Genomic DNA, 17,350 nt, shown 5'->3' on the forward strand with positions numbered 1-17,350 from the left:
AGATAAGTGGAATTACTGTACCTCTGAATTGTGCAATAGAATGAAGTCATTAAAAATCATGTTGTAAAAAATGATGTCATGTATTGTTACATGAACAAAGCAAGTTCCAAAATAGTATGTACAAAGAGACTTCTGGGTTTTGGCCTGATGTGTTAAGAACTTACAAGTTGTCACTATTGTCTTCAGAACAAGAAGAAGGTGAACTGAAAATCAGCAACTTTTTTTATATTCATTAGAAAATTGAGGTCAGAGGGCAAACAATTGCCAGGAAAATTGGAGAAATTGATACTGAAAATTATAGCTTGGGCGCCTGGGTGGCTCAGTTGGTTGGGTGACTGCCTTCGGCTCAGGTCATGATCCTGGAGTCCCGGGGTCGAGTCCCGTGTCGGGCTCCCTGCTCAGCAGGGAGTCTGCCTCTCCCTCTGACCCTCTTCCCTCTCATGCTCTCTATCTCTCATTCTCTCTCTCAAATAAATAAATAAAATCTTTAAAAAAATAAAATTATAACTTACCAGTAGCAGAAGTCCACCACTAAAGCTAGTACTGGTTGGAACACTTAAACTCTAATTAATGAATTGCTGGAGGTTCAAGGTGGACTAACTTGAGAATTCAAAACTTGGCATGTTCAGGCTTAGTGGAGCTCTCAAAACTTTATAAATTTTATCTCCAGGAGCCTTACCAAGTCCACTGGATGAAGATTGGAGAAAAATCCTCTCATGCTTCTGGCACAGGGAGGGAAAAAATACCCGTTTTGAAAAACATATTCTCCCTAACCATGGCACATCCTCAGAAGAAACTATTCATTAGAGACTAACCCACTTATTTTTATTTTTTTTACCAGGGCCTAACTAACCTAGGGGAAAGGAAATACCCAACTTCAATCCCCTCTGGTAGTTCTGACTCACCTAAGGAATACAAAAATCTAAGAAGCACTTGTGAAAATCACAGTCCAGGGACATATGTTCCTACATGACTGAGGACTAGTCATAGGAGTATAGAATTCTTCTTTTCCCTCACACCATACCACCATATCAGTCTGGTTACTGTATGATAATAGTGGATTACAACTTAAAGAACTACAAGATTCAGACCATATTTAAAAAGGACTCTCTTAGGAAAATCCAAAGACAACAAAGTAAATAAAAACAAGTACACTAGAGAAAAATTTAGCCTCTTCTAACTGCAGCTATAGGAAACAGAAAACACAGACTATCTCTCAGCCCAAAAAACAAAACCTCTAACCAATACATCAGGTCTGACTTTGAACAAAAAATTACAAGACATGTTAAAAGGCAAAAAGAAACACAGTTGAAAAGACAAACAAGTACCAAAATTAGACTAAGACATGACAGAAATTTTCAAATTATCACCTGGATTTAAAATAATTATGATAAATATACTAATGATTCCAATAGAAAAAGTAGACAACAAGGGAAAGCACACAGGTAATGTGAGCAGAGATAGACATGATAAAAAAGAATCAAAAGGATATGCTAGAAATCAACAATACTTTAAAAAGTAGCAAAGAATTTCAACGGGCTCCTCAGTAGAGTAAACATGGTTATGGAAAGAGCTTGAAAATATGTTCATAGATACTTCTAAAACATAAATGCAAAGATAAAAAGAATGATTTGACAATCTAAGATAGCTATTTATTCAAAATAATCATTGCAACAGTGTGTTCATTGATTATAGTTTATGGATAACTGAAATGAATAATAACAATATGATAAGAGATAGGAGGGAGGAATTTGGAATAATATGTTATGAAGTATTCACACTACCCATGAAGAAGTACAGTGTTATTTGAAAATTGATTTAGAGTAGTTGTAAATGTATACTGCAATCTCTAGGGCATCCACTTAGAATTTTTAAAAATAAATTTATTTGAAATGCTAAGCATGAAGACAAAAATTTAATCATAAAAAATGCTTAATTAAAGCCAAGGAAAGCAGAAAAAGAGTAGAAGACAAAATAACAAGAGAAAAAAATTAACATAACATAATAAAATAAAATTAAAAAATAAAACAATGAATTGAACATAGATAAATATGTAGTAGATTAAACCAAATATATTAATAATAACATTAAATATGGTCTAAATACACTATTTAAAAGTCATAAATTGCCAGAGTGGATAACAAGAACCAAACATGTGCTGTATTCAAAATACGTACAATGTACAATAACAAAATGTACAACTCCAAATTTAAAACTTTAGATCCATATCCATATCTTTATTTTAATAACAAAAAAAAACAAGATGAAAAAGGTGTAACTCAAAAATTATTATAAAAGTGATTATATATTGGTAGTAAAATTGTAGGGAGAATTTATTTGATTTGTCTCTTTACATATTTTGAAAATCATCTACAATGAAATTATATTATTTTTGTAATGAGAAAAGAACAATAAATTTTATGAAAATAACAATGCAATTGGAAAAGTTTGTGCATTTTATAAATCAGTGTCTAACTTTTATAGAGAAAGTTAGGACCCAACCTGAATAATAAAATATGGCTGACCCTTGTTCTGGATTTTCTTAGTGCAATGCTTATTAATACATATTTTTATTTAAAAAATAAACACATATAATAATATTCCACATTCACTGTAGCACTGTTAAAAATTTTAGAAACAGAAAAAAATCTTTATATATAATAACACTTCCAACCTTACAGTGTAGCACTTACAGACTTATAGGTATGTCTGTGTGTTTCTGTGTGATTATGGTACCCATAGTTTTGTAGTTTGACTTTTTTTCCCACTTATTTATGAATTGTAAACTTTTTCTTAGGCCCATTATATATACAAAATATCCATGGATGCAGAGAAGTCCCCTCATAGAGGTACCATGATTTTTTTAACTAATACCTATTTCTGGACATTTAAAGTTTATTTCATTTTCTCTTGATAAAAAAAAGTGATAATGTGAATAGTCTTGTATATCTATTTTTATATAGTTGTGGCAAGGATTTTATAGAATAAATTTATAAAAATTAAATACTAAGTCAAAGATATGTGAATTTATGAAGCTTCTGAAACATATTGATAATTTTTCCTCCAAAAAGTTTAAAAGGAAACACTATCTATTGCAATGTATGAGTGAATTTTTCCACACAGATTCATTAACACTAAAAATAATTATTATGTTTCCTAAACATAATTATTATTTTCTGTTAATATTATATGTAAAAGAGGGTTTCTCATTTCAATTTGCATTTTATTACAAGTGAGGTTGAATATGCTTCAAGTTTGAATTTTTTAATTAATAAAGTGATTGATCTGTCCATTTTTCATTTGACCTTTTCTTATTAATTGGCAATAACTTTTTATATGATAAAAAGTTACTAACCTTTTGTCAGTCTGTATTGTAAATGTATTGCCTGTTTTCTTTTTTACTTTTACCTGTTGTATTCCTTAACTTCCATCTTATAGTATGTTTAATATGCAGATATGGTTGATTGCTAAGATTCAGATTCCTCAATCTTTTCCTTTATATGGTTTCTGTCTTAGGAGTTATGCTTAGAGAGGCCTTTATTTTTCACAACACAATATAGATATTAATCTATATTACCTTAATTACTTATATGGTTTCTTTCAAAAACTAGACTTTCAAATTTAGCAGTCATTACATGCAAATTCCATGTAGACATATTTAAATACATCTTGTAATAAGAGCAAATGATTTTCAATATTAAGAAGAATATTTACTAGTATATATTTTTAATATTCTATAACTACAAGCATAAGGTTTTGCATAGATACAGGTATGCATGTACATTTGTATATATTTGGGCAAATTAACACTTTTTTCTCTCCTTCTGAAGCATCTGTATTGTCTGTACAGGGATATGTGTACATACATGTTAATGATGGGGGTCTTTATCAGATAATTGATGCTTTAGCCATAATTTTTCACTATATTGCTATGGCTATATCTTAAAACATCTTACAGCAGAAATTTTTCAAAGCATTGCTGTATGTACAAATTCAGTATGACATTAATTCACTTGCATACATTTGAGGAATGTTGATGTAAAATCATAACATTTTTATATATAGTTATATTCCATGCAGTCAAACTAGACCATGTAATTTGAGGTACATTCTTACTAGTTGCCATACATCTTTTACACCATTTATCAACCAAAATTTCCTTTAGTAACTATTTTAGATAATGTAGCTCCAATAAGCCTATCCTGATGGTAATAATGCTGATGACTTTTAGCATTTTAGTTAGAGAAAACTAATATTAAGTAGATGCTTATGGCGTACCTGGAGCTGTTTTAATTTTCAAAATGGAAACAGTACTGACTAAAGGTAATTTACTTTGCCTTTAGTTTTTCACTAGACATGTTCTGTGAAGATACTCCTTTTTTATAGAAAAATAAATCTAAATGCATTCAGGAACAACCCATTACTGCAATTTGTCATTAGGCATTGTGAGACAGACCATGTTACAAATAAATAGTTTAAATATTAAATTGCATAATAAGAAATTCTGTGCAGATGGCTATTGGAGTTATGCTTTAATAGCATGAATGTTGCTGTAGTGCTTTAGGTCCTCTACAAATGATATCTCTGGACCACAGTCATCCATATAGACTTCATTTTTTACACTTTACTTTATCACTGGGGGCTCCCTCAAGATATAGGGGGATATTCACGCTGAAAGTAAATCCCACTGAGAAACGTTACTATTATGGAGTTCTTTGTCATCCTTGAAATGGAAATATTATTCATCATGTTTTCTTGGCAGCCTGATTCACATGGTAGTTACACAAAGGCAATATATGTGTACTGATTAGTTAATTTGAATGGCATATTTAAGAACTAGCAGTTGCTCACTGATAATTCTAATTTGCTCATTATCAAAGCATAAAAAACTCAGCAAAACAGAGTATTAGTTACAAGCCATTTGATTAGGTAAGGCAGAGATATTTGTACTTCATATCCTGGCCTGTCAATATTTACCAGTAGTAAGAACTTAACAACAGTTTTCTTCTATAAAGCTTATTAATTCCCTAAATGTCATTTGACAGTAGTTTGATGTTTAAAATTCTTGGAAAGGTAAATTAGAAATCAATGACATACTTACCAACCTAATATCAGTGCAGTTTAGAGAAATTTAAGCGATTATTTGAGGAGAAGTAATAAGATTACAGTTATGGGATGTTAAAGAAGATGTAGGTAGTTGGTTCACAAAGTTCTCTATGAAATGTCTGCCATTAAATTTTACTTTTAATCCTTAGATTATGCTAGCATAAATTCACAGGGAGTTTAGTCATAAGAGAAAATGGTACTGCTCCTTTTACCAATCACCACTGTGAGAATTGATAGATTTAATGCCCAGAGGCTTTATGCTAACAGTTTACAGAGTTTAATGAAACAGATGGGCCTGAACTGACATTTTAGGCATGTTGAAAAAATGACTGCACTGTGACTGAACATTAGATATCATTCCATCAACATTTTCTTTTTTACTTGAGCATAACGGAGACACTGTCAACTTGAAATTCAGAAGGCTGATTTATACTTTCTATTCTTTTTTTTTTTAATGCTGTTGAACTCTAAGCACTAGCCTCAAGAAGTAGAGAAAAACAAAGCCTTCCTTAGGGCATCTTGTGCTATGGTATTTAAAAAAAAATCTTGACCCAAGTCAGATATTCTTTTAAAATTTCACCATCCTCAGGGTCTGAGACAGGAATGATAGCAAACATTGGATAGAGAATCTTCTCAATAATGGGGTATAAAGGAAAATTTTTTACTCTAAAAACCTCCACCTACACCTCTTGCTTCTTAATTTTGGCTGCAACTGGGAACTCTGATTATAGCTAAATCTAAGAGGTAAATGAATAATTATTTGAATGAGTTCTGGAAAAATTGTTTTGAGCAGAAGGAGACTCATTTGGAGTTTACTGTGTATTTGTAGAAGTCAGTATCAGCTTAAACTGGAATGTATGTCAAGGTGGTTAAAACAATCATTCTTTCATAAGTAATACAGTAAACATTAAAAGAATGAGCATTGTGTGTCAGGCGCAGTGCTAAGTGCTCAAAAAAGCATGATTTCAGTGGCACCTGGGTAGCTCAGTCTGTTAAGTGTCTGCCTTCCACTCAGGTCATAATCCCAGGGTCTTGGGACCCTGCTTCTTCCTCTCCCTCTGGCTTTCCCCCCCTGCTCGTGCTCACTCTCACTCTCTCTTTCTCTCTCTCTCTCTTTCTCTCAAATAAATAAAATCTTAAAAACAAAGCATGAGTTCATTCATTCAGTTTTGAGTATGCTGAGAGCTATGGTAGATATTGGGGGAGTTAGAGAGTGTAGATAAACTAGTCTAGTGGGAAGATAAATATAACAAAAAAGAATGCTAGTATACTGTCACCTGCTAATAATGATAATAAAATCTACAATTTGTTGGTCACTTCCTCTGTGCTAGGCACTGTTCGATTTATTTAAATACTTTCAAGCCACATACCAATCCTATGAAGTGGGTACTATTATCTATATTTTAGACAAGGAAATTAAGGCTCAGCATGACTCTCTCTCTTTCTCTCTCTCTCTCTCTCTCTCTCTCTCTATATATATATATATATATATATTCTGATGTCACAGAGATAGATTCATGATTCAAACCTGTTCCAAAATTTGTGTACATTGACAGAGAGAACTGCAAAAGGTGTACATTGACAGAGAGAACTGCAAAAGTTATGAAGCAAAGAAAAAAGTAGGTTTGGGAAGAATTCACAGAGAGGAAAATAATTGTTTTGAATTTCAAAGGATGAAGTAAAAGTCAACCAGGTAGAGAAAAAGGTACTGGCAAGGCTGGCTTTTGCATTTAAAATTAGTAACACACATAATAAAACTGAATAAAAATATATGCTAATAATTTTAATTTTTTCATAGAATAATATTAAACAGCAAATTAAAAAAAATGTCAAGATAAGAGAGGCTATGGAATAAAGGAAAAGCCTTCATATGTACTATATTGGCACTTCTTTTCTGCTTTTTGAACAAGAAGTCACACATTTTTATTTTTCACTTGGCCCCACAAATTATGTAGCTAAGCCGTAGGTGCTGATTGTTTTAGACAGAGAGAACATGAGCTATAAGGAAATGGAAGCATTAAATACTGTGTCTTCCTTAAGTTGTTGGGTGTATGTTTGGTATATGAGGGAATGTAGTAGGAATTGCGGAGGAAGAAGTAAGACTTTTGTATGCCATCCCCAATTGAAGAGGAACTGAAGGATTAAGGTTAATATTAGCATGGTCCAGATAAAATCCTGAAAATCTCTCTCTAGGTTTATGATGGAATGGATTGAGAAAGTCTAATACCTGAAAGACCAGTGAGGATCTGAAACACTCCAAATAGGAGACAATAGGGGTCTGAACTAATATGATGGCAATTTGGTAAGGAAATGACTTTGAAAGGTATTTCTGAGATAGAACTGACTATATTTGGTGGCTGATTAAATGTTGGTAATAAAGAAAAGAAAGATTCAGGAGATCTCTGATGTTTCTAGTTTGAGAGACCCATGATGGTTATTTCTTTTTTTTTTTTAAAGATTTTATTTATTTATTTGACAGAGACAGACACAGCGAGAGAGGGGAGTGGGAGAGGGAGAAGCAGGCTTCCTGCAGAGCAGGGAGCCCGATGTGGGGCTCGATCCCAGGACCCTGGGATCAAGACCTGAGCCGAAGGCAGACGCTTAACGACAGAGCCACCATGATGGTTATTTCTTAACTTAAAAAAAAAACTTTTTTTTACTGAAAGGAGCATGTTTGAAAGTAAAGATCAAAATTTTTGTTTTGAATATATTTTATGCCCTGTATATGTTATAAACAAATGGATATGTCCAGAAGACACTGGGAAATGTAAGTCCAGAAATATTTGTGTTTCAGTAAGACAATATTTTGCTACTTCAGCAATAATTTTGAGTTATCTGGCTCTCTAATTTCTGGCCATTCATGTTCTTCAGAAGTAGCTTCTAATTCTAGAAATAAGTAAGGCAGTCTGAGAAACTAAATGATTATTCACAAAGTCCCTGGACTAAAATCATAGAATGTATTCTTCTAGCCTCTGACCCAAAACATTATTCTTATTAACACTTAACCAGCTTCAGTATCCTTGAGACCCATGTCACCCATGAAACATCTATTAGAGAAGAGTTCTGGAAAGCATCAAGGATGTACAATGAAGAAAATACAATAAAGTATATTCCCTTAGAAACACGCTGAGTAATTAACATTAAGTGAAATGATGTATGCAAAGACAATCTGTCAAATGTCTACACAAATATCTACATGTTTTAATTACTCAAGATAAAACTGGTCATCTTTAATGACCAAGAGAATAAAAAACACTTTTTCTCTTCTCGTAGTTGCAAATGTCTTAAGAACTAAGGATGGGTGGCTTAACCTTGGTGAGATATCTGAGCCCATGAGGCACTGGGCGTTTTTAGGGGCTTCAAATACCCTCAAGCCCTATAAACTATGGAGTGAACACCTTGTATGTGGGGCCACTTCTAATTTTTAAGAAATAATGGATCACCAAAAAAGGAAAATCAAAGGAGTAAAAGAGATAAGAAAAAACTTTAGATTTATTTCTTCCTAGAGTACCAAGGTACTAAAGAAAAAGGATTTTAAGGGACAAAGGTAGGTTTTCCTTAAATGAATTGTATCTTTGCTTGAAGGTAGCTTTACCTCTGTTCCCCTAACTAGCTATGCTCATCTTTCAAGTTGCAAGTGAGATGCCATTTTCTCCAGGAAGTCTTCCTTGACCCCCAGGTCTTAGTTAAGTTTTGTCCCTCTATGGTCCCACAAAAACTTTGATTTCCTCCATGATATCACACAAAATAATGCGATTATTTGTAAGGACCGTGAAGTCCCTGAAGACAGAATCTTTTTCTGTCATATCCATTACAATATCCCAACATATAGCATAGTGCTCAATAAATATTTGTTGCATGAAAGAATGAATAGATGAATGGAAGAAATGAATGCATAGATGATATATTTTGGAAGAATCTGAGTCTTTGCATGAAGACATTTTAGGCATGAAGGCATTTTCGAGAGATAGAGATCTGCATCAGATAATTCTGAATGCAGTAGGAGATTGCAAATAGCAAAGAAGTAGGTGGGAGAGAATGGACCTTATTAGAAGCAGTCACAAGGATGGAAGAAGTTACAGTTATCTGCTGGATATAAAAGGAGTTAAGAAGGTTGAAAAGCAGACCTCCCAGCATGTCCATAAGAAAACATTAAAATTATCATCCTGAATCATAAAGAAAATATAAATCAGGCTTCAGAAATTGTGAAAGTAGAGCATATATGGTATATATGTGGTTGATTTTTTTAAAGATTTTATTTATTTATTTGACAGAGAGAGACACAGTGAGAGAGGGAACACAAGCAGGGGGGAGTGGGAGAGGGAGAAGCAGGCTTCCCGCAGAGAAGGGAGCCTGATGCGGGGCTCGATCCCAGGATTTTGGGATCATGACCCAAGCCAAAAGCAGACGCTTAATGACTGAGCCACCCAGGTGACCCTATGTGATTGATTTTTACCTCAAATAGCCCCCTTCCTATATTTAAAAGTTTAAAATAATAATTTTAGTAATCAAAACAGTATTGGCATATAAACAGACACATCAATGAATGGAACAGAACAGATAGCCCAGAAATAAACCCATGCATATATGGTCAATTAATTTACAACAAAGAAGTCAGAATATATAATGGGGAAAGGATAGTTTCTTCAATAAATGGTGTGGGGAAAACTGGGCAGCCATACACAAAAGAATGAAATTGGACCATTATCTTACACCATGCACAAAATCCAACTTTAAATCAATTAAAGACTTGAACATAAGACTTGAAACCATAGGATTTTTAGAAGAAAACATACGGTCTTAGAAATTATTATTATTTTTTGTATTTCACACCAAAAGCAAAAATAAGCAAGTGAGACTACATCAAATTAAAAGCTTTTGTATAGTAAAAGAAACCATCAACAAAATGAAAAGGAAACCTACAGAACAGGAGAGAATACTTGCAAAGCATATATCTGATAAGGGATTCATATCCAAAGTATAGAAAGAACCCACACAACTCAATAGCAGAAAAATAATCCAATTTAAAAATGGACAGAGGAACTGAATAGACATTTTTCCAAAGAAGGTATCTTAATGGCCAGCAGGTACACGAAAAGGTGCCCAACATCACTAATCATCAGGGAAATGCAAATCAAAATCATAATGAGCTATTGTCTCATATCTTGTAGGATAGCTATTATCAAAAAGATAAGAAATTACAAGTGTTGGGGAGGATGTGGAGAAAAGGGAACCCTTGTGCACTGTTGGTGGGAATGTAAATTAGTGCAGCCATTATGGAAACCAGAATGGAGGTTCCTCAAAAAATTAAAAGTATTTATCCAAAAGAAATGAAATCACTATCATGAAAAGATATCTGCATCCCCCTGTTTATGCAGCATTATTTACAATAGCCAAGACATGGAAGCAACCTAAGTGTCCATCAATGGATGAATGGGAAAATATATAAATTCATATATATATATGAATATTATTCAGAAATAAAAAAGAAGGAAATCTTATCATTTACAAAAATTTGGATGGTCCTTGAGAGCATTATGTTAAGTAATAAAAGTCAAACATAGAAAGAAAAATACTGTATAATCTCACTTAGATATGGAATCCTTAAAAACCTAAAATGATAGCTTCAGAGAACATATTGGTCATTGCCAGAGATGGGAGTAGGGGTGGACAAAATGGGTGAAGGAGGTCAGAAGGTAAAAACTTCCAGTTATAAATAAGTTCTAAGATATAATGTACAGTATGGTGATTATTAAATAAAAATATAATTTTAGTCATTAGGAAAATTTATGTACCTCACCTTCTTCCCTGTTACAATCTAATTATGTGCTATTACTGCTAGGCAACTTCTGATTTCCAACTGGAATGTGTTCAAGAGTTTCAATGATGATTCTGTTCTTCAGAATAAAAAATACATTTTAATATGTCTTGTCATTTGTAATGTTTACCTTCTTAAACCAACAAAAAATACAATAAACTACTAGAATAGCCGTTCTATAAATAGAACCATCAGTGCTTTAAAACTCCCAGCTACTGGGCACCTGGGTGGTTCAGTCGGTTAAGCATCTGCCTTCGGCTCAGGTCATGATTTCAGGGTCCTGGGATCGAGTCCCACATCAGACTCCCTGCTCAGTGGGGAGTCTGCTTCTCTCTCTAACCGTCCCCCTGCTCCTGCTCTTTCTCTATCTCACTCTTTCTCTCTCTCAAGTAAATAAATAAAAAATTAAAAAATCTTAAAAAATAAATAAAACTCCCAACTACTGTGAGTTCTGTAATAAACCCAAAGGATATACCAACCAGGGTATCCTTAGTAGCAAGATGGAATTATTTCATCTCCATTTCAGTGTATTGAGTGATGAGAGCAAGGAGTTTCATGGCGCTGTGAATGTTGTAGAAGTTCTGACTCTGGGGTTAACCTGGACAAGGAAGTATAGGTGGCAGAGGGTGGGTGCTGGTTCAGTGGGAACATACCTTCTCAGATAGCAGAACAGCCTACACCTAAAAGCAGCAAAAGGAGTGAAACTAGAAGGTAAGAAAGAAGGTGAGGCGAAGTTGGAGCCACAGTTCATAAGTAAGGATGATTCTTTTTTATGCCATTTAGCATTCAAGGATTGTCTGTATTAGTAAAGGTGAAAGAATTAAGTAACTGAGGCTTCAGGTGAAATGTTTTATTTCAAATAAAACTTTCTATGGCAAATGATTTTACTGATGTTTGTAGAAGCTTGAATCTAAATATCAAACCTTGCTAAGAAGCTTTTCTTCATTTGATCAACCCCCAGAATAACTCACATTTTCATAATTAACTAAGATTTTAAACATCTATAAAATTGATAACAAGTGTGCCATCCCTAATTACAAGGAAAACTGCTTTTAAATTAGAAATATGTAGAGGAAAAAGTAAAAGTGTTATTTTATGACATGTAACTCTCTCTTCCTGTACAATACCCATTCAATCCATCCCACATTGCTCTCAGATTAATCTCCCAAATGGGTTCCTGTTATGTGTTTATTGCTACATATTGTATACTTTTTAGCATAAAATTAACTAAGAGTATGATGGGTTTAACTTGCTTCAAAAAAAGTCATCCAGGGACGCCTGGGTGGCTCAGTTCGTTAAGCGACTGCCTTCAGCTAGGGTCATGATCCTGGAGTCCCAGGATGGAATCCAGCATCGGGCTCCCTGCTCAGCAGGGAGTCTGCTTTTCCCTCTGACCCTCCCCCCTCTCATGCTCATTCTATCTCATTCTCTCTCTCAAATAAATAAATAAAAAAATCTAAAAAAAAAAGTCATCCAAAGATGAAGAAATATTCCCCCTATCATAACATAATGAATTACCATGACACGGTCTGAAAAGTTCATTAGTTGAGTTTAACTGCATTTGTAATTATTGTAGTGCATCCTGGTCACCACAGTTCTCCGATTCAAATAGGTAAGGGAAGAGGCTCTTGGGTGGCTCATTTTATTGAGTGTTTGACTTAGACTCAGGTCATGATCTCAGGGTTCCCCGCTCAGTGGGGTATCTGCTTGTCTGTCTCCCTCCCCTTTCCCTCCTTTTCCTCCTCTCCCTTTCCCCCTTATCTACCCACCCTCCTTCATGACTCTCCTGTGCACACTCTCTCTCAGATAAACAAATAAAATCTTTTAAAAAATTAAAATGAAAAAAAAAAAAAACCCAAGTAGGTAAGGGAAATTGTTGATGGGGCATAAATCAATTCCAAAAATTTTAATAAATATGCCTGGATATCCTAGGCAACCTTACTATTACTAAATCAGTACATTTGCTTTCCTGAAATTTCTGTGTCCCATATTTCTAATGTATCAGGACTTAAAACATGGTCTTAGGTCTGTGTTCTCACTTCTATTATCATTTAGTTTAAAACTAGAAATTTTAGAGAAAGATTGCAATGTAACTGAGATAAGGCATAAAAGGGGAAATCTCACATGGTCAGTATGAGGTCAAGGGAAGGGACTTTGTTTAAAACATTAAAGAACTGAGCTTCAGAATTATCATCAACATCTAGGCATTTTATATATGAAATTACTTCCACCCTTTCCAATGATAGCTAACTACCTTTATATCTAACTTTCTTTTTATATCTCATAATTTAGCTGCTCATATTATTCAAGAGACAATTAAATCATGTGACATTTTAAAAATGTTCAGATTTTATTTCAATAACTCATCAAGAAAGAAAAGCAGATGTGTTGTGTTTTTTTTTAAAGATTTTATTTATTTATTTGACAGAGAGAGAGACAGCGAGAGAGGGAACACAAGCAGGGGGAGTAGGAGAGGGAGAAGCAGGCTTCCCGCTGAGCAGGGAGCCCGATGGGGGACTCGATCCCAGGACTCTGGGATCATGATCCGAGCCGAAGGCAGACACTTAACAATTGAGCCACCGAGGTGCCCACAGATGTGTTTTATATGTATATATTGTGTGTGTGCATACATGCATGAACATGAATGCAAACAGGAATGAAACCATTCTGACTCGTTTTGCATTACCTGCAACACCTGATGGATTTCTATAATTTTTAATGAGGAATCACTTATCTATGTGTATGATTGGGGGTAGTTTTTCTCTATCAAGTTCAAGTTGAAGTGGCAAAATTTTGGTTCACTATCAGTTTTCACCTTTCTAATAACTAAAAGCTGCCCAACAAAAGAAGTAGCTTCTTGGCATTATAATTGTTCAAATCCTAATTATGTGCCTACCTTTGAGATACCAGGCTATTGATGGTTTTCAAAGATCTTCCCACCCACCCCTTAATCTAAGATTCTATTATAAGTTATTTTTGGATCATCATCCACAGAGACACTTTTCCCTGAGTGAGAAGGCACAATGTTGGTATTTGTTGGTGGAAGAGGGACTTCATGACTAAATACCTTAGCATTAATTTATACATGTATCAGTTGGGAAGAGTGACAACAATTGGATCTCCAAAAATGTTAGGTCCTTTAAAAGATATGGAAGACCCTTATACTAAAATTATAATTATAGATGAAGGTCCTATGATTATGTCCAGAGATAGGAGCAGTTGTGTTCCCCCACCACTACTGCATAAACAGTGAACCTGAGGTCAGAGTCCCTGAAGTTTGCAAGCAGCTAATCTAGCTCCTCTCACCAGTCTCAGGATAAATGTAAATTATACAATCTCCAAAGAGAAGGGAATGACGTGACACTGATCCTCCCAACCCTAGAAGATAGCTTATACCTAAGAAAGAATTGATATACAATGAAACCACTGTCCTGCAATGAAGGAATTCCTGTCTTGCGCCAGCTCTTTTCTCAAGGCTAAGGTTCTCATGTTTTTGGAGGAGGGAAGTAGTGGTGAGGAGGAGGTTGTGGAAGAGTGGTCAAGGGTTTGCATTGAAATGGCAAGCAGTCTTATCCCAGGAAACATGAAGGTGCAGAGTAGGCTTCAATCCCGGTATTTTCCTCTCCCTTTCTCCCCAGATGGGTCAATGAGGTGAGCTTCAAATAATCAAAAGTTTCCTATAGTTGCTTCTACTTCCTAAGAAGTCCCAGCTATCCACCAGATTCAGAACCAAATTGCCCCAACAATGCTAAGCCAGTGTGGATAACTGCTATCAGATGAGATTAAGCCACAGACAGTATTGGGCACCTGGACCCTTGAGAATTGGGCAGCAAAGGGCACAGGCTTCCTCTGGTCATTACACTAAGCTTTGAATAATACAACTCTGCATATCATGTGATTGATTATTTGGTACCCTTCTTATTGTGTTATGGTGGAAGAAAGTCATACTACCAGAGCAGGCCTGCTTAGTCAACAAAAACCCATAGGGATCTTTCTCCTCTAGAGCAGGGAAAGAACTTACAGTCTTCTCAGGACTCTTAAAACTTCCATAAATAAAGATGGTGAGGAGGTGATGGAGAGAGGAAACATTTGGAAATGAGCAACATGGTTCCAAATAGAAGACCCACAGACTGCGGTTAGCCAGCTGTGGAATACAAACACCTTTTATAAGACAGGGTGAGGAGTAGAAGTGGAAATGTGTAGGAATAACTTAGAGGTTCCTTGGTGAACCAGATTTTAGATGGACTCAAGGATTTTTAGTGGGAATGAACCAAAGAGAAAGTGGAGACATTTTAAATAAACTAGGGCAGGGCCACAGTTTGGGTTTTGGTTTTTCATTAGGCTTTTAAAAAAATCTGGCCTTGGTTTTTCATTAAGCTACAATGAATATTTGGATGTACAGACATTTCTTTGGGCCAGATAAATGCCCTTTCTATTTTCTTGTTCTCTACTGAAGGTATTTCTCAAGAAGAAACTTTTTAGAAATAACAGATGTTCAGAAATGATTTTCCAGTTTTTGATTCACCACAATCTTTCTGTTTCCCAGCACAACCCTTCTGCCTAAAAGCAAGTTCACTAAGTACACAAAGCCAGGAAAAGGCAATCTGGTGTGATTCAATAGAACAACTGAGGACAAGAATATTGGACTGTTTAAACAAGTGACCTGAAACAAGATGTATGTTCATATTTGTTTGGAAATAACCAAACCAGAGGAAGCTTTACAAATACTGACCTAGTTCCTGAATTTTGATTTGCGCTATGACTTTACTTCAATGACTGCAGTTGGCAATTTGAAAATAAAAACTCAGTGACAATTGACAAAGTCAAAATGTTTTTATTTATACTGAAATTTAGCAAGTACATTTTTAACAAAGAAGGTGCACTTTAACTTAATATATGTCAGAACAGAGAAACCATACATGTGTTTCGAGTCTCTAACACACTACTGCATTTTCTTCCTTAAAAGACAAAAAACCAAGCTGAAGGGAGTGTAGAAAAGCATCACATATGGTCAGGTTACTTTACCCATTAGGATTTAGCTCATATTCTTAAACTGATCAATCAAATGCAAGGACAAAGTTTACATCATTGCATTTAAGCTGTACACATGTTCCTATTTTAACGTAATATAGACTGAATAGATGCTTCAGTAAACAAAGCTTTGCTGATAAACACAATTGAAATTATTCCATGTTGAATAGTTTCAGAGATAAACTGGAATCACAAGCATCTTCATTTATGTAAAGCCAGCGGGGACCTTTCAGGCTGAATAAAACTGTTGTGCCATTGCTAAACAGTAATAGTTACCTCCTTTAAAAAAAAGAAAACAAGTTAGTTCTTCTGAGGAATAATTCTGATATGTGCTTAAAAATACTGAACTTCTACTTTCAGGAAACCAAATGATCTGATGTAATAGGCTTGATTTAGTATTGGTAAAATTTTAAATTTCTTAACATTTCTATAGTTATTGTGTCAGTTTTCAAAGGTCTTTCAAGTTTTTTGTTTTTTTTTTTTGCTACAGCATCTGTTCTTCCCACAGCACTGAAGACCCTGAAGACTGATAAGACCCATTTCATAAGATGTGATGTCTATAGTTATCCACATTATTTTGCTTTTTGTACATAATGATATGTTCAAGAACCCTATAATTTACCACAACAAAGAAAAAAGAGTGTCTGGTTATCATCTAAGGTAATGATAGCTTTGTACATTTAGAATTTCGCCTCCCCAGATTAACCCTGACAGTGTATACTGCATGAAGGGAGACTAGTTCTGAGTATCAGTTTAACCATGTGTTTGGTCAAACTTAAATGTCGGCAATCTACTTAAATGTTGGCAATGAAAAGAATCCATACCATCCATATTTGTTTGTGTGGATAAAAATTATACTTGGAAACAATTTTCAAAATAAATTCTACTTCTTTTTGTCTAACCTTGCTTTTTTCCATAGCCAGGCTTATGACTTGAGTCTCTATCCAGCTACTTCATAAAATTTGCCTTTGGTCACAAAAGAAGAACCAGAAAAGAAAGTGTGGATGTACCAATCCATCACCTATGCTTAAGAAACAAAGTCTTTATTTGTAAGTCAAATGTATCAACTTCAAACATGAAGGAGAGTATATTATCATTGTTGAACTGATATGCCTAGTCTAAAATATTAATTCAGTCTGGTCAAAATTTAACATTGTCAAGAGGAAGATATACCCTTTTTAAGCTTTGTGTATAAAATCTTTAAATACTTTTTCTTTCTCTATAGATGTATTGTGGTGAGTTCAGTGGAATTTTCTGGATAATAATTCAGAAACAAAAATGAAGATATGGTAAGGTAATAGAAGAATAAAAGTCTGTGTTAGTCAGATGACCTAGAGGGTCAAACTTAGAGGGCAATTTTTGCCAAAGATATTTTGCCAAAGAGCCTGTGTAATT

The 17,350-nt window shown here is 34.5% G+C and overlaps 1 protein-coding gene across 1 annotated transcript in view; it reads right to left on the minus strand.

The window, feature by feature from the left end:
- Nucleotides 1-15,752: 15,752 nt before the first annotated feature.
- The window catches only part of DACH2 (dachshund family transcription factor 2), a 927,084-nt gene continuing 925,486 nt past the window's right edge, over nucleotides 15,753-17,350 (minus strand). Inside the window, exon 12 of the mRNA XM_027608947.1 lies at nucleotides 15,753-16,234. Within this exon, the coding sequence (XP_027464748.1) occupies nucleotides 16,185-16,234 (50 nt within the window). The 3' untranslated portion in view covers nucleotides 15,753-16,184. The remainder of the gene's footprint in view (nucleotides 16,235-17,350) is intronic.

The sequence above is a fragment of the Zalophus californianus genome, chromosome X (genome assembly GCF_009762305.2).
Source record: "Zalophus californianus isolate mZalCal1 chromosome X, mZalCal1.pri.v2, whole genome shotgun sequence".
NCBI classification, from domain to species: domain Eukaryota; kingdom Metazoa; phylum Chordata; class Mammalia; order Carnivora; family Otariidae; genus Zalophus; species Zalophus californianus.